We start from the raw sequence: 17,461 nt of genomic DNA on the forward strand, positions 1-17,461 counted from the left end.
TGCTGTGGGTGCCCAGTGGGCGTGTCCCCGCCGGGCCCCTAAGGGTTTATTCAGTGGCCCCTGCCCCTGCCCCACGCCCCTGCCCCGCGCCCCTGCCCCGCGCCCTTGCTCCTGCCCCACGCCCTTGCTCCTGCCCCACGCCCTTGCCCCTGCACCACGCCCTTGCTCCTGCCCCACGCCCTTGCCCCTGCACCACGCCCTTGCTCCTGCCCCACGCCCTTGCCCCTGCACCACGCCCTTGCTCCTGCCCCACGCCCTTGCCCCTGCACCACGCCCTTGCTCCTGCCCCTGCCCCACGCCCCTGCCCCTGCCCCGCGCCCCTGCCCCTGCCCCGCGCCCCTGCCCCGCGATCCTGCCCCGCGCCCCTGCCCCGCGATCCTGCCCCGCGCCCCTGCCCCTGCCCCGCGAACCTGCCCCGCGCCCCTGCCACACGCCCCTGCCCCACGCCCCTGCCCCACGCCCCTGCCACACGCCCCTGCCCCACGCCCTTGCCCCTGCCCCACGCCTTTGCCCCCTGCCCTCGCGCGGGGAGGGGAAAGGAGATGAGATGGAGCGGAGCCATCGCAGGGCCTGGACTCCGTGGGAAGGCTGCTCTGCCCCAGCCACGCCCCTGTTCTGTGGCACCAGCGTGCGGGTCCAGAACCTTCCAGAACCCGGGCCACGGGCACCTGGGGAGCAGAGACAGCCTCGGCCCCGCCCCGGCGCCTCGGCCCCGCCCCGAACCTAGGCCCCGCCCCGGCACCTAGGCCCCGCCCCGGCATCTAGGCCCCACCCGGCATCTAGGCCCCGCCCCGGCAACCCACCGCCCCTGCACTCTCTGTGCCCGACCCAGAGCCTCAGCCGCGCCCCTAACCTAGGCCCCGCCCCAGCAACTCAGCCACGCCCCTAACCTAGGCCCCGCCCCAGCAACTCAGCCACGCCCCTAACCTAGGCCCCGCCCCAGCGCTCCAGCCACGCCCCTAACCCAGGCCCCGCCCCAGCGCTCCAGCCACGCCCCTAACCCAGGCCCCGCCCCAGCGCTCCAGCCACGCCCCTAACCCAGGCCCCGCCCCAACGCTCCAGCCACGCCCCTAATCCAGGCCCCGCCCCAGCGCTCCAGCCGCGCCCCTAACCCAGGCCCCGCCCCAGCGCTCCAGCCACGCCCCTAACCCAGGCCCCGCCCCAGCGCTCCAGCCGCGCCCCTAACCTAGGCCCCGCCCCAGCGCTCCAGCCGCGCCCTCTAAGCACCGTGACGGCACATAGTCCCCGCCCCGGAAGTGCTCGCTAGCCGCTACCCGGAAGCAGAGGTGGCCTGGCGGCGGCGGCGGTCCCAGGATGGCGGGGACGGCGCTCAAACGACTGATGGCCGAGTATAAGCGTGAGTCCGGACTCGGACCCAGGACCCACAGCCCCGGGCCCAACGGGAGGGGCCGCAGCTCCGCTCTCGGGGCGGGGGAGGGGCGGAGACCCCGGGCGACGATGCGCCGCCACCGCGGAGGTGAAAGGTCAGCGACGACCCCGCGCCGCAGCGCTCGTGTCCGGTCGCTCGTGTCCGGTGCGGGGCTGGCTCCGCCGGGTGGCGGTGTGTCCTGCGGGCTGTGTGTCCTGCGGGCTGTGTGTCCTGCCCCGGCTGTGTGTCGGCTGTGTGTCCTGCCCCGGCTGTGTGTCCTGTGGGCTGTGTGTCCTGCGGGCTGTGTGTCCTGCCCGGCTGTGTGTCCTGCCCAGTCTGTGTGTCCTGCCCAGTCTGTGTGTCCTGCCCCGGCTGTGTGTCCGTCCCGGCTGTGTGTCCTGCCCCGGCTGTGTGTCCTGCCCCGGCTGTGTGTCCTGCCCAGTCTGTGTGTCCTGCCCCGGCTGTGTGTCTTGCCACCTGGCTGTGTGTCCCGCCCGGCTGTGTGTCCTGCCCCGGCTGTGTGTCCTGCGGGCTGTGTGTCCTGCACCAGCTGTGTGTCCTGCCCCGGCTGTGTGTCCTGCCCGGCTGTGTGTCCTGTCCCGGCTGTGTGTCCTGTGGGCTGTGTGTCCTGCCACCTGGCTGTGTGTCCTGCCCCGGCTGTGTGTCCTACCCAGTCTGTGTGTCCTGCCCAGTCTGTGTGTCCTTCCCCGGCTGTGTGTCCTGCCCCAGATGTGTGTCCTGCCCGGCTGTGTGTCCTGCCCCTTGCTATGTGTCCAGGGACACCCCTCCCCTGAACAGCCCTCCCCCAGGACACCCCTCCACCAGGACATTCCTCCCCCAGGGACAACCCTTCCCCAGGACACCCCTCCCCCAGGACACCACTCCCCTAGGACACCCCTTCCTCTGCCACACAGCCCGCAGGACACACAGCCGGGGTAGGACACACAGCCGGGGCAGGACACACAGCCCGCAGGACACACAGCCGGGGTAGGACACACAGCCGGGGCAGGACACACAGCCGGGCGGGACACACAGCCAGGTGGCAAGACACACAGCCGGGGCAGGACACACAGACTGGGCAGGACACACAGCCGGGGCAGGACACACAGCCGGGTACAGGACACACAGCCAGAGCAGGACACACAGCCGGGGCAGGACACACAACCTGCAGGACACATAGCCGGGACAGGACACACAGCCCGCAGGACACACAGCCGGGGCAGGACACACAGCCAGGTGGCAAGACACACAGCCGGGGCAGGAAACACAGACTGGGCAGGACACACAGCCGGGGCAGGACACACACCAGGTGGCAAGACACACAGCCGGGGCAGGACACACAGCCGGGCTGGACACACAGCCGGCTGGACACACAGCCGGGGCAGGACACACAGCCGGGCTGGACACACAGCCGGGGCAGGACACACAGCTGGTGCAGGACACACAGCCGGGGAGGACACACAGCCAGGTGGCAAGACACACAGCCGGGGCAGGACACACAGCTGGTGCAGGACACACAGCCCGCAGGACACACAGCCGGGGAGGACACACAGCCAGGTGGCAAGACACACAGCCGGGGCAGGACACACAGCCCGCAGGACACACAGCCGGGGCAGGACACACAGCCGGGCTGGACACACAGCCGGGCTGGACACACAGCCGGGGCAGGACACACAGCCGGGCTGGACACACAGCCGGGGCAGGACACACAGCTGGTGCAGGACACACAGCCCGCAGGACACACAGCCAGGTGGCAAGACACACAGCCGGGGCAGGACACACAGCCGGGGCAGGACACACAGCCGGGCAGGACACACAGCCGGGGCAGGACACACAGCCGGGCTGGACACACAGCCGGGGCAGGACACACAGCCGGGGCAGGACACACAGCTGGTGCAGGACACACAGCCCGCAGGACACACAGCCGGGGAGGACACACAGCCAGGTGGCAAGACACACAGCCGGGGCAGGACACACAGCCCGCAGGACACAGAGCCGGGGCCGGACACACAGCCAGGGCAGGACACACAGCCGGGGTAGGACACACAGCCGGGGCAGGACCTGCCCGCAGTGACCTCCACGGCCCCTCCCGGCTCTGCCCGCGGCCCCTCCCGCCGGCTGCCCCCACGCCTACCCCGTGGTGACGGCCTGCTTCTCCCCCGCAGAGCTCACCCTGAACCCACCGGAGGGAATCGTGGCAGGTAAGGGGGGCCCGGCGGGGTTCCTGGGTGCCGTCCACCCGCCCACCCCCACTGAGCCGGCCTGTCCCCGCAGGCCCTGTGAACGAGGAGAACTTCTTCGAGTGGGAGGCCCTGATCATGTGAGTCACGCCCAGGCCCAGGCAGGTGTGGTGCCCCCGGTGCCTGGTGGCCGTCCGCGGCCTGGGGTCTGGCCGGTGGGGATGCCCGTGCGCGGGTCTGGGGCGGGCGGCCGGTCCCCGGGCTGCCGTTTGAAGGGCGGGGGCACCCCAAGGCACCTCAGCCTCCCTCAGGGGGCACCGGGCCGCGTGTGTCACCACGGGGAAGTCGCCCGGGTCCCCGGCTGCCATCCGGGTGGTGCCGGGACTCGAACTCGGATCCGTGGGCCCAGAGGTGAGGCGGGACTCTGGGCCCAGCGGTGTCCCAGCCCCGGGCTGGCCTCCCGGTGCACCCGCGCTCTCGGGCCAGGTAGGGACCCTGCCGGGTGGCAGCATGGCCCCATCACGTCCCTGACCCCAGCCTCTCTCCTGTCCAGGGAGCTCCTGGGGGCTTTGTCACCCGAGGGGGCCGGGCTGGGAGTGGGGGCAAGGCGGGGGGGAGGGCCCGGGGGAGGGGCACGGGAGTGGCGCGAATCGCCTGGCCCTGTCCCCTACCGCGTGTGGTGGGGTGCTGAGTGACACGGGCCTCCCGCTGAGCTGGAAATCCCCCCGTCGCTTTGTGGGCTTTGGCTGGGGGCCAGGCCTTGCACAACACGCTCTCGGCCGAGCCCCGATTAAGGACTTAACTGTCCCTCATGCCTGCTCCCCCCCCCCCCCAGCTTCTGAGTGCCGGCTGTGCCCAGCACCTGGGGTGTCCCGACCGGGCGTGGCTCCGCCGAGGCAGGTGGGGGGCCTCTCTCCCGGGAACAGGCCTGGTCCCACCACGTGTGGCCGCCCGGGCTGCTCCTGACCCTCCCCGCCCCGCCACTCACGCCCAGGAGCCCGATCTCTGGCCAACATCTGCCCTCTGCCCGGGGCCCTGTGCCCGCCATCCTCAGCCCTCAGGCCCTGTGTCCCCCCGCCCAGCCACCCCCATGCCCCAGCACTGTCCCCCCCATCCAGCACCCTGCCCCCTCTGCCCCAGCACCCTGCCCCCCTCTGCCCCAGCACCCTGTCACCCTTGGCCCCAGCACCCTGCCCCACTCTGCCCCAGCACCCTGTCACCCTCTGCCCCAGCACCCTGTCACCCTCTGCCCCAGCACCCTGCCCCCCTCTGCCCCAGCACCCTGTCACCCTCTGCCCCAGCACCCTGCCCCCCTCTGCCCCAGCACCCTGCTCCTCTCCCCCAGCACCCTGTCACCCTCTGCCCCAGCACCCTGCTCCTCTCCCCCAGCACCCTGCCCCCCTCCGTTTCCCTGGCACAGGTCCCAGGCAGAGGTCCCTCAAGGGCTCGTGCCGGTCACTGCAGCCCTGCACCCCGTCCCTGCAGCAGGGCTGAGGGCGCCCCGCAGACTGTCCCTGCTGCCATCTTCGCGCCGGCTGCTGTGTGCCTGAGCTGGCGCCCAGCCCCTGCTCCCACGCAGGGACACCAGGTGGCCGGCACAGCTGGGCCACCCCCGCGCCCGGCCCTCCCCCGTGGTGTCCCCACGGCTGGTCCGGACTCGCTGGCATGGGAGGGGGCCGCTGGGGTTTCCATGGGGCCCCAGGAGGAGCCTGCATGGGTTGGGGGTCTGTTGCCGGGGCACCCTTAGGGGGCGGAGGCTCCTCCCTGCTGAGAGGTGACGCCACCCTGCACCTGTGGTATGGCCTGGAGCTGGGGACCTGGGTGACCCTGCACGTGCTGCTTCTGACAGCTGGGCCAGAGGAGCCCCAACTGGTCCCAGTGCCCCACTGGGGTCCTCTGTCCTGTGTCCCCTGGTGCCGTCCCTCTGTCCTGTGTCCCCTAGTGCCGTCCCTCTGTCCTGTGTCCCCTGGTGCCGTCCCTCTGTCCTGTGTCCCCTGGTGCCCTCCCTCTGTCCTGTGTCCCCTGGTGCCGTCCCTCTGTCCTGTGTCCCCTGGTGGCGTCCCTTGGCGGTGAGGAGCCAGTGGGCACTGCCCGGCAGCACGGGGTAGAAGGGGTTCCCCACGTGTGAGGCTGCGGGGCCGGGGATGGCTGCGGACTCAGCCCACGGTCGGTCTGCGTGTCTGTCTGTCCGTCCCATCTCCCAGGGGCCCAGAGGACACTTGCTTCGAGTTTGGCGTTTTCCCCGCCGTCCTGAGCTTCCCCCTGGACTACCCGCTGAGCCCCCCCCGGATGCGTTTCACCTGCGAGATGTTCCACCCCAATAGTGAGTCGGGCTCCCCGTGCCGGGCGGGGCGATGAGGGGTCTCCCACGGGCGAGGGGTGTGCCCCTTCCTGCATGGGCTCCGGGGTCAGCGAGGCCCCCACGTGTGCTCCCCATGTCCATCCTCCCCCCCCCCGTGCTCCCCGCCCCATCCCCCACCCCCTGCACCCCCCCCCCCCCCCCGTCACCCCCGCTCCCGCCTGCCCCGCCCCCAGTCTACCCCGACGGCCGCGTCTGCATCTCCATCCTGCACGCGCCGGGTGACGACCCCATGGGGTACGAGAGCAGCGCCGAGCGCTGGAGCCCCGTGCAGAGTGTGGAGAAGATCCTGCTGTCCGTGGTCAGCATGCTGGCAGGTGGGTCCCGCGCCGGGCGAGGCCCCGGGTGCCTGGGGGGGGCTTGCCCCGCTGACCCGCTGACCGGCCCCGTCGACCGGCCGCCGCAGAGCCCAATGACGAGAGCGGCGCCAACGTGGACGCCTCCAAGCTGTGGCGGGACGACCGGGAGCAGTTCTGCAGGGTGGCTCGGCGGCTGGCGCAGAAGTCGCTGGGGCTGTGACTCCTGCCCACCCGGATACCCTGCCTGCCCAGGGGGCCTGTCGCCAGGCCTGTCACCCCCCCCCCCACGCCGCCGGCGCTGGGCTTTGGAATAAACCCTTTGAGCACGAGGAGACGCCTTTTGCTCCTCTGCGCCCCTTCCTCCCGAGCCCCCGGCCCCTGCCCTGGACGGCGGCCTCCCCCCGACCTGTATAGCAGCCGGGCACCCGGCGGCATCTGGACAGACCAAAGGGCAGTGGGGGTTCAAGTCCGGGAGGGCGGACGTGAGTCTGAGAGCAGGGCCGTCAGCGTGTCTGCCCCTGACCGGGGGCCAGTTGCCGTGGAATAGGCCGAGCTTGCCGCCCGTCTGCTCGGCCCTCCGTCCAGAGGGACCCACCGGGCTCCCAGCACCCCCCACCCCCTCTCCCCATGCCGCCCTCCCCCATGTCCCCTTGTCCCCCAGGAGCACCCAGGTGGCCCCAGGCTCCCCACCACCAGGGGCTGGACCCTGGGGGAGGCGTCTCTGTGTGCACAGCCCCACCTCAGGGTGGCAGGAGCCTTGGCCGTGCTGTGCACCCGCTGGCCCTGTACCCCACCCCCTGGGGACCCCAGCGGCATGGGCCGCCCCCACGACAGGGTCCCAGGGCCTCAGGGCGTGTCTGCAGAAGCCATGGGGGCAGGGTGGGCGTCGGGGTCACAGTGATGACACCCCCTCCCCCACCCCACCCCCCCCGCCGGGGCTGTGAGGTCCACCCTCCAGGACACCCAGCAGCCGGGAGGACACTGGGGCATGTCGTCTGTAGTGGAGGGTGGGGTTCAGGGAACCCGACTGAGCCTGGGGTCTGGGTGGGGCCTCGGTCACTTAGCGCCCAGGAGCGTGGGCCTGACAGCCTCAGGCACCTTCACGTGCGCAGCGAGACCCGCAGGGGACCCTGAATTTAGCCACCATGCTGCCGGGCTCAGCACCCCACACCTGGACCTCTGCGCCCAGAGGGTGGGGCCCTCGGCCAGGTGGTCAGCCGGACCCCCATCTGGGGAGCCCAGGTCGTGAGGGCTGCGCCCCAGCTCCGCCACCACCCAGACAGGTAGGGCCGGTCGGCCTGGCCACCCTGGGGTCCTCAGTTCTGTCCGTGACTCTTGTCCATGTGCCACGGCACGTTGGGACCCCACAAGCTGAGGGCCGTTTGGCTGTGCCCCCAGCCTCAGGGCGGAGACTGGCCACAGGGGACGCCCCCCGCTGTCCCCACCCTGGGCGGACCTGGCTGAGCTGGGTCCCAGTCCCGCCCGCCTGCCCGTCCCAGGTCCCAGAGCACGTGCAGCCACCCCCTCCCCACACCTGCAGCCCCGGGCTGGTGGCCATGACCCCTGCGGCCGACGGCACAGACGGCTCTTGCCGCACGCAGTCGCACGCCAGGGCCCAGCTCCGCACCTGTGTGCACAGAGCGGGGACAGGAGCACAGGCGTGATGCAGGCGGCCCCGGGGCACAGGTGTGCAGGCCCCGCGCTCACTCGCTCGCTCATGCCCGTGCCTCCCGCCGGGTGTCCCTCCACACCCAGGGCGCCCGAGGCAGCATCCGGCTTCTGACGGGTTGCTGGCCCTCCCCCACGTGGGGACCTCACCCCTCACGCCCCTGTGGCCCCCCAGCGCCCTGGCCCTTTGTGGGGTGCGGCCCCCGCCTGGCAGGGGGTTGGGGCGCCTCAGGCTGGGACACTGACCCAGGCATCGCTTCCCCCCAATTCTGGGTGAGGGTTTGGCTGGACCCCAGCACAGAACCCCATCTGGGGCATGGCCCCACCCAGCACCCCGTGCGCGAGTCTGCAGGCCAGCGGGGAGTCCCCGCCCCACCCCTTCGTGACTCACATCAAACACTGGGGGCCTTTGTTGCTGCCGCCTGCCTCTGGGTGCTTGGGCTTCCCTGTTGCTTGGGCTCCCCACCCGGTACCCTAATTACAGCCCCCCTGGCCTTTGAAGTCAGCTCGTGGCCTCACAGGGTAATTGGCCTCTGGGGTTGCTGTGGAGACGGCTGGCTGAGGGGACCGAGGCAGGAACCCCTTGCTCACAGGAGATGACACACTCCGGAGCCACAGGAAGCCGGTGGCCGGGGCCAGGCTGGGGCACGCCCGGTGTAGGACACGGCCCCACTGCCCCCAGGCCGACTCCTACCGTGGTGTCCCTCCAGGACAGGTGGGGGGTCGGGCCGCCAGGAGCCCGTGACTGAGGGCAGGTGGGACGTGTGCTCACCCCCCCCCTCCCCCCCCGCGCCCCAGCGGTGGAGAGCAGCCCGAGTGCCTGGCTGTGCCCATCTGCTGAACTAGTTTCCGGCCCTTTCGCTGTTGGAAGTGGGTGACGCCCCCAAGCCTGAGCCCACAGAAGTGGGCCCCACGGCCTCCGGCCCTCCTCCAGGCCAGGCCGGCAGCACTGTGAGCAGGGGACCATCCCCACACAGTGCCTGGGACCCCAGCTCAGGAAGGGACAGAAGACCCTCTGAGGTTGGGGCGGTTCCCCGTCCACGTGGGGGTCAGGGCTCTGCGAGGGACGGCGCCGGGCACAGAGAGGCGTGAGGGGCCTGTCCCCACCGCTGCTCCCCAGCTGTCTGTCTGCTATCTGCCACACACCCACCCCCAACTCTACCCATCTGTCCTGTCTGTCTGTCTGCCAGTTTTCCGTTTACATCACCCATTTATCATATATTGCCCATCCATGCATCCATCCATCCATCATCTATCATCTGTCTATCCAACCACCCACACACCAACCCATTCATCTGTCCATCCATCTATTCATTACCCGTCTGTCCATCCATTCATCATCCGTCTGTCTGTCCACTCATCATCCGTCTGTCTGTCCATCCATTCATCATCCATCTGTCCATTCGTCCATCATCCGTCCGTCCATCCATCCATCCATCACCAGTCTGTCCATTCATCTACCCACCCACCAAACCAATCATCAGTCCATCCATCCGTCCGTCCCCTACAAGCTGTCTCGCCATCTCCCTGAGCCCCGGGGAGGCTGAGGGCTCTCCTGCGAGTGGCACGCTGTGGGGGCCCGTGTGGGGCACCGGCAAGGCTGGCCGGGGTCCGTACCTGCAGCTGAGGAGGGGAGGGGAGAGGCGGGCCAGCGTGGAGGTGGGGGGCTCAGGTCCGGAATCCAGCGTGGGGCGCACACCCACATCCAGGAAGACGGCCCGTGATGCCAGCAAGAAGCCAGACACGAGGCAGAGCCGCCAGGCGTGGGGGCTGCACTAGCTCACAGGAGGTTGCGGCCGGGTGGCGCGGGGCTGACGGGCACAAGGTGGGGGTGAGCCCGGCCCTGAGGATCCCGGCTGGCACTCTGCCGTGAGCAGACTCACTGCCCCATTTGAGGCCAAACCAAATGGGTGACGTTCCCATAAAGTCAGCAGCACGGAGCCACAAAGAAGCAGAAAAAACAACCGGCAGGGCGGGGTATTGGCACACCTGGTTGAGTCCACAGGCGCCGGGTTCGAGCCCCTGGTCCCCACTTACAGGAGGGAAGCTTCACAAGCGGTGGAGCAGGGCTGCAGGGGTCTCTCTGTCCCTCTCTCCCCTTTCTCTCAAGTTTCTGTCTAGCCAATAAATGAAGATAATGAAGAGACAGCACTGGGCGGAGGGTAGACAGCACACTGGTTCTGCAAAACAGACTCATGCCTGAGGCTCCAAAGTCCCAGGTTCAGTCCCCCGCACCACCATCAGCCAGAGCTGAGCAGTGCTCTGGTAAAACAACAACACACACACAGAGACCGAGAAGCTGGTGGGAGCCCGGGAAGGGTGGTGGCTGGGGCCTGGGTCTGTTCCCGTAATGTTCGTTTCCCAGGGGACGGGTTTTTTAACCCTGGTGGCCCTCGTCACAAAGACCAGAGGACTCGTGTCCTTGGAAGCCCGTGGGCACTGCCCTCGCCAGAAGCACCTGCGCTTGCAATGCAGCCTTACCACCCCAGTGATGTTCTGCAGTGACGTTGGACAACTTGTCAAAAAACTTGTGTGGGGCCAGAGAAAGCAAAAGCCACAAATGGCCAAATCACTCCTGGAAAGAGGAGGAGGTGTCACCCCCACCGCCTACACTGTGCGGGACAGTGACCGACCCAGCCCAGCCGGGGCACAGGTGGGCGTCAGCTCAGTGGCGCAGACGCGGGAGCCCGCACGTGCTGGGGGTGGGGGGGCACTCAGTTCCACACCTGCCACTGCCGCTTTGGTTCACTAGCCAGTCAGTCAGTCAGTGGGCGGGAGACGCCGCGTTTCCAGAGCCCCCTTTTCTGCAGAAGAGACTCTCCTGACCGGGCGTGAGCTCAGGGCCACGGCCACCAGAGGGGCGGCTCAGCACCCGGAGTTGGGTCTGGTCCCGGGTCCCCCCTGGGCCTGCAGGCGCTGTCACTCCAAGGCTGGAGGTGCCTGGAGGCGGGGGGCTCCCCAGGACGTCGGGGCTGGGCCCTGGGGGGAGGCACAGCTGGCGGGAAGGCGGGTGCTGGACCAGGCCGGCTGGCGGCAGAGGCACTGGGGGTCTCACTCCAGCCCCAGGGCTGCTCGGGGTGAGACGCGGCTCCCCCGGGACGGGACGGCACAGGACGGGACGGGAGTGCTCACCCCATGCTCCCCTGGAAGTCACCCAGGAATGTGCTCCAGCTGCTCGGTGCTGGATGGGGTCCCTGGGCGCCGGCTGTGAGGCTCAGTTGGTTTTGACACCAGGCTGTCGCTGGGGCTCGGTGCCGCACTGTGAACCCACGGCTCCTGGCGTCCAGCTTCCCTTTTCATTGGACAGGACAGAGATGTTGAGAGAGGAGGGGGAGAGAGGGAGAGAGACAGCGAGAGAGGCGCCTGCAGCCTGCTTTGCAGTACAGACACGTGTGTGTGTGTGTGTGTGTGTGTCCCACATGTGGGGAGCTGGGGCTCAAACCCGAGTCCTTGCGCTTAGTACTGTGTGTGCTTAACTGGGTGCACGACCACCCGGCCCCCTGTGGGCTCAGGCCTTTGGGGAGAGCGCAGTGGTCATCCCACTGCGTGGGGGGCGTCTGACCCTCTGCTGCTGGCAGGGCCAGGGACGGACTGACCGGCGTCCAGGGCTGCCTCCGCCCTCACTGCCGCTCTGCGGTCCCAGTTCCTGCTCAGGACACATGTTGAAACAGAACCAACCTATTTTTATTTGCAGCAATGTTGTTTTTCTCCCCCAGAGCCCTGCTCGGCTGTGGTTACGGTGGTGCAGGGGCTTGAACCTGCAGCCTCAGAGGCTCAGGCAGGAGTCCGTGCAGCCAGCCCAGCTTGGCAGCGGTGCTCCGGAGGAAGACTGGAGACGTCAAGCCACTCAGCACGTTGAGGTTGTGAGGTGCAAGGAGCTCACACACAAAAACAACCCAGTTCCCCCACACGACGGCAGCCCGTGACAAGTGCAAATGGGGGTCACACATGGGGAACAAGTCACCAGCGTGTGCAGGGGTCACGCCCCAGAGGCCCCCAAAGTGCATGGTCTCTAGCGGAAACAACCTTTTAAAGGGCGGGGAGACAGCACGGTGGTTCCGCAAACAGACTCTGCTGCCCGAGGCTCCGAGGCCCCAGGTTCAGTCCCCAGCGCCACCGTCAGCCAGAGCTCAGCAGGGCCCTGGGGAGAGAAAAGCAGCAGCGATGGGGCTGACGACAGGGCTAGGCACAGGGCCGCCAGAATCAGCTGCCCCCGATGCTGAGGCCAGCCGGCCCCCAGTGCCCTCCAGCAAGTCCATCTGCTCTGGGCGGCGGGGCTGAGATCCAGGGGAAGAGTGAGGACGGCTGACGATGAAAATCTTTCTCTCTACGAGTGAACACCTGCTCAGAAGAGGCTGCTGGGAGGGGAGCGGCACAGCCCGGTGGAGCGGGTCCAAGCCGACCCTCCACCGTTGGGGGGCCCCCCGAGGCGCCTACAGGCAGCTCCCCACCCTTCCAGATCCCGCGCCGGGAGGGGACGTGGGGAGGGGACGGGCACCCAACCGCCCAGGGACATTTCAAAATCAAGTGAGAGACTCACACGTCTGGAGGAAAAGTTTGCTGACTAAATCAGAATGTAAATGACCTGGCAGAGGACAAAAGCCACCAGACACCTCAGAAAAATCATCGCAGGGGGAGGGGAAGACGGGACCGGTGGGGGCCTGTCCCTGTGCTCCAGGGTCCTGGCCAGCCTGGGGCTCCCGCCCTCCCCCACCCAGGGTGCCCGACTCCTCCTCCATGTGGGAGCAGGCAGGCTGGGTGGGAGCAGACCCTCACACTCCCGGGCCTTCCTGCTGCCGGAGGCTTCACCTGTGGGGGCCACAGCTCCCCGCGCCCAGCGGGTGCGTCTGTCCCTTCCTCGTATCTGTCCATCCGTCCATGGGCCTATGTATCTTCTATCTTTTTAAAAAAGATTTTATTTATTCATGAAGGGAGGAGGAGGAGGAGGAGGGAGAAGGAACCAGACACCACTCTGGTCCATGTGTTGCCAAGGACTGAACTCAGGACCTCCTGCTAGAAGGTCTGATGCTTTCTCGACTCCCTGCACCATTCCCGGGCCACCCTGCCTACCTACCTGCCTACCCACCCACCATCCACCATCCACCATCCTCCATCCATCATCCATCCACCATCCACCATCCACCATCCACCATCCATCCATCCATCCATCCACCATCCATCCATTCATCCGTCCATTCATCCATTCACCCACCACCCACCCACCCACCATCCATCCATCCATCCATCCATCCATCCACCATCCACCATCCATCCACCATCCACCATCCTCCATCCATCATCCATCCATCCATCCACCATCCATCCACCATCCATCCACCATCCATCCACCATCCATCCATCCATCCACCATCCATCCATTCATCCATTCACCCACCACCCACCCACCCACCCACCATCCATCCATCCATCCACCATCCATCCATCCATCCATCTACCCATCCTTGAAACAAAATGAGACTCTCCAGTCTCAGAACTGTTCTGTGAAAGAAATGTCTGTGTTCTCTGCCTCTGTGTCTGTGTTTCTGTCTCTTCCCATGTCTCTGCCTCTCTGTCCTCTCCCAGAGCCTGATCATGGCACCTGGACCCTTGACACCCAGCTGTATCAGAGCCGGAGGTCCAGGAGTGTGGGGCAGTACACTGTCACTCTGAGGAGGACATGCCTTGGGGCTGTGGGGCTGTGGGCTGTGGGGACTGTGGGACTGTGGGGACTGTGGGACTGTGGGGCTGTGGGACTGTGGGGACTGTGGGGCTGTGGGACTGTGGGGACTGTGGGGACTTGGGCTGTGAGGCTGTGGGGACTTGGGCTGTGAGGCTGTGGGGCTGTGGGGACTGTGGGACTGTGGGACTGTGGGGACTGTGGGGCTCTGGGACTGTGGGTCTGTGGGGCTGTGGGGCTGTGGGACTGTGGGGCTGTGGGGCTGTGGGCTGTGGGGATTGTGGGGCTGTGGGACTGTGGGGCTGTGGGGACTGTGGGGCTGTGGGGCTGTGGGGACTGTGGGGCTGTGGGGCTGTGGGGACTGTGGGGACTTGGGCTGTGAGGCTGTGGGGACTGTGGGGACTTGGGCTGTGAGGCTGTGGGGCTGTGGGTACTGTGGGACTGTGGGACTGTGTGGACTGTGGGGCTCTGGGTCTGTGGGGCTGTGGGACTGTGTGGCTGTGGGGCTGTGGGCTGTGGGCTGTGGGGATTGTGGGGCTGTGGGACTGTGGGGCTGTGGGGCTGTGGGACTGTGGGGCTGTGGGCTGTGGGGATTGTGGGGCTGTGGGACTGTGGGGCTGTGGGACTGTGGGGCTGTGGGGCTGTGGGTTTGTGGGGCTGTGGGGCTGTGGGGCTGTGGGACTGTGGGGCTGTGGGGCTGTGGGGCTGTGGGGCTGTGGGCTGTGGGGACTGTGGGACTGTGGGGCTGTGGTGCTGTGGGACTGTGGGGCTGTGGGGCTGTGGGGCTGTGGGGGCTGTGGGGCTGTGGGGCTGTGGGGACTGTGGGGCTGTGGGCTGTGGGGATTGTGGGGCTGTGGTGCTGTGGGACTGTGGGGCTGTGGGGCTGTGGGGACTGTGGGGCTGTGGGGCTGTGGGACTGTGGGGCTGTGGGGCTGTGGGGCTGTGGGGGCCTGTCCGGGGTGGGGGCCTGTCCGGGGTGGGGGTCTGTCCGGGGTGTACCCGCTGGCTCTCCCTGTCCCGGAGGGAGTGAGGGAGGGAGGGAGGCGGGCGGGAGAGGTTCCCCACAGCCGCAGCTGCTGCGCCCGGGGCCCTGACGTCGTCGTCACCTGCGGTTGGAGAGGTGGGACCCAGAGTGACCTGGCCGCCGCCCCTCCCTCGCACCGGGCGCCTCATTAGCCGCTCCCGCGAGGCCCACTTCCCTCCGGAGGGAAATTCCTGATCCAGCTCTTGGCAGCCGCCTCCCGGGAAGGCTGGCACCGGATAAAAGCGGGCGGCCCTGCTGGGACTGAGCGCGGGGACCTGCCGGCACCGTCCCCGCCCCGGGGTCCGCAGAGCCCCCGAGCCCCCGGCCTCCTGCCGCCCGTGTCGGCGTGTGAGGGGCCCGGCTCGCGGCGGCCGCTGTGGGGGTGACCTGCATGGCGCCGCCCTGAGCCCCTCATGTCCGCGCTGCTGCTGCTCCTCCTGGGCGCCCTGCCCGGCCCTGCGCACCCCCGGCCCGGAGCCCGCTGGGAGCCCTGCACAGGTAGGGGCTGCGCTGGGCACAGGGAGGGGCGGCCCCCGGACGGACGGACGGATGGACGGACGGACGGCAGCCTCGCACCTGCCGCGGTGTCCCTGCCGCCGAGATCCCTCCGTGCTCGGGGTGCGGGGAGCCTCCCGGGAGCGAGGGGCTGCTGTGGGTGGCGGGGTCCTCGGAGGGCGGCCGAGGGCCGAGGCCCCCTGTCTGCCCCCCAGTGTGTCTGCTGGTTCGGGGGCTCCGCTGGCCGCCGGCTGCAAGAGTGAGAGGCAGCACCCGGGGAGCCTCCCCCGCTGCCTGGGGGCTCCGACTGTGGTGTGGGGGCTCCGTCCGTCCTCCTGCAGGGCTTGCCGCCGAGGTCCGGACCGAGAGCAGGAACTGTGGGGGTGACGGCGCCGGGACCTCGGGGCTGGCTCTGCTGTCCCCAGGTGCCCCTCTGGCAGCAGGGTGCCGTGTGGGGCCCGAGGTGCGGGGCGGCGCTGCCCGGGGGTGTGGGGTGCGGCGCCCCTGCACCTGCCCCGCCTGCCCTCGCCTGCAGGGCGCCCGGCCCAGCGGCTGCCCCCTTCACAGCTGCGGTGGGGTGCGGTGGGGGCGCCCCCAGGGACCCTGAGGGAGGGCGGCACCTGGTCTGCACACAGCTGAGTCACAGGCCTGTGTGTTCACGTCCCGGGCAGCCCCCCTCAGGTTCACCAGCCCCCTCAGGGACCACCAGTCCCCTCAGGGACCACCCAGCCCCCCTCAGGGACCACCCAGCCCCCCTCAGAGACCACCAGCCTCCCTCAGGGACCACCAGTCCCCCTCAGGGACCACCCAGCCCCCCTCAGGGACCACCAGTCCCCCTCAGGGACCACCCAGCCCCCTCAGGGACCACCCAGCCCCCTCAGGGACCACCAGTCCCCCTCAGGGACCACCCAGCCCCCTCAGGGACCACCAGCCCCCCTCAGGGACCACCCAGCCCCCCTCAGGGACCACCCAGCCCCCTCAGGGACCACCAGCCTCCCTCAGGGACCACCCAGCCCCCTCAGGGACCACCAGCCCCCCTCAGGGACCACCCAGCCTCCCTCAGGGACCACCCAGCCCCCTCAGGGACCACCAGCCTCCCTCAGGGACCACCAGTCCCCCTCAGGGACCACCCAGCCCCCCTCAGGGACCACCCAGCCCCCTCAGGGACCACCCAGCCCCCTCAGGGACCACACAGCCCCCTCAGGGACCACCAGTCCCCCTCCGGGACCACCCAGCCCCCCTCAGGGACCACCCAGCCCCCTCAGGGACCACCAGCCCCCCTCAGGGACCACCCAGCCCCCTCAGAGACCACCAGCCCCCCTCAGGGACCACCAGCCTCCTCAGGGACCACCCAACCTCCTCAGGGACCACCCAGCCCCCTCAGGGACCACACAGCCCCCTCAGGGACCACGCAGCCCCCCTCAGGGACCACCAGTCCCCCTCCGGGACCACCCAGCCCCCCTCAGGGACCACCCAGCCCCCTCAGGGACCACCAGCCCCCCTCAGGGACCACCCAGCCTCCCTCAGGGACCACCCAGCCCCCTCAGAGACCACCAGCCCCCCTCAGGGACCACCAGCCTCCTCAGGGACCACCAGCCCCCCTCAGGGACCACCCAGCCCCCTCAGGGACCACACAGCCCCCTCAGGGACCACGCAGCCCCCCTCAGGGACCACCAGTCCCCCTCAGGGACCACCCAGCCCCCTCAGGGACCACCAGTCCCCCTCAGGGACCACCCAGCCTCCCTCAGGGACCACCAGTCCCCTCAGGGACCACCCAGCCCCCCTCAGGGACCACCCAGCCCCCTCAGGGACCACCAGCCCCCCTCAGGGACCACCAGTCCCCTCAGGGACCACCCAGCCCCCTCAGGGACCACCAGCCCCCCTCAGGGACCACCAGTCCCCCTCAGGGACCACCCAGCCCCCCTCAGGGACCACCCAGCCCCCCTCAGGGACCACCCAGCCCCCCTCAGGGACCACCCAGCCCCCTCAGGGACCACCAGCCTCCCTCAGGGACCACCCAGCCCCCTCAGGGACCACCCAACCCCCTCAGGGACCACCCAGCCTCCCTCAGGGACCACACAGCCCCCTCAGGGACCACCCAACCCCCTCAGGGACCACCCAGCCTCCCTCAGGGACCACCCAACCCCCTCAGGGACCACCCAGCCCCCTCAGGGACCACCCAGCCCCCCTCAGGGACCACCAGCCTCCCTCAGGGACCACACAGCCCCCTCAGGGACCACCCAACCCCCTCAGGGACCACCCAGCCTCCCTCAGGGACCACGCAGCCCCCTCAGGGACCACCCAGCCTCCCTCAGGGACCACCCAGCCCCCTCAGGGACCACCCAGCCCCCTCAGGGACCACCCAGCCCCCTCAGGGACCACCCAGCCCC

The 17,461-nt window shown here is 69.2% G+C and overlaps 1 protein-coding gene across 1 annotated transcript; it reads left to right on the forward strand.

Annotated features, from left to right (window-relative positions):
• Window positions 1–1,236: 1,236 nt before the first annotated feature.
• UBE2G2 (ubiquitin conjugating enzyme E2 G2) lies at window positions 1,237–6,536 on the forward strand. Its single transcript, XM_007536850.3, has 6 exons — window positions 1,237–1,357; window positions 3,535–3,570; window positions 3,644–3,689; window positions 5,754–5,872; window positions 6,085–6,225; window positions 6,315–6,536. Exons 1-6 carry the CDS (start codon window positions 1,315–1,317, stop codon window positions 6,425–6,427), a joined length of 498 nt encoding a protein of 165 aa, XP_007536912.1. The 5' UTR covers window positions 1,237–1,314; the 3' UTR covers window positions 6,428–6,536.
• Window positions 6,537–17,461: the final 10,925 nt, after the last annotated feature.

The sequence above is a fragment of the Erinaceus europaeus genome, unplaced genomic scaffold (assembly GCF_950295315.1).
Source record: "Erinaceus europaeus unplaced genomic scaffold, mEriEur2.1 scaffold_707, whole genome shotgun sequence".
Taxonomy (NCBI): Eukaryota; Metazoa; Chordata; class Mammalia; order Eulipotyphla; family Erinaceidae; genus Erinaceus; species Erinaceus europaeus.

Excerpts from the sequence above, each read along its gene's own strand:
- UBE2G2 (XM_007536850.3), top strand. The coding sequence starts at position 1,315 with ATGGCGGGGACGGCGCTCAAACGACTGATGGCCGAGTATAAGC. Across the intron at positions 1,358-3,534 it reads ACTGATGGCCGAGTATAAGC|AGCTCACCCTGAACCCACCG; the intron begins GTGAGTCCGGAC and ends TCTCCCCCGCAG. Across the intron at positions 6,226-6,314 it reads CGTGGTCAGCATGCTGGCAG|AGCCCAATGACGAGAGCGGC; the intron begins GTGGGTCCCGCG and ends CGGCCGCCGCAG.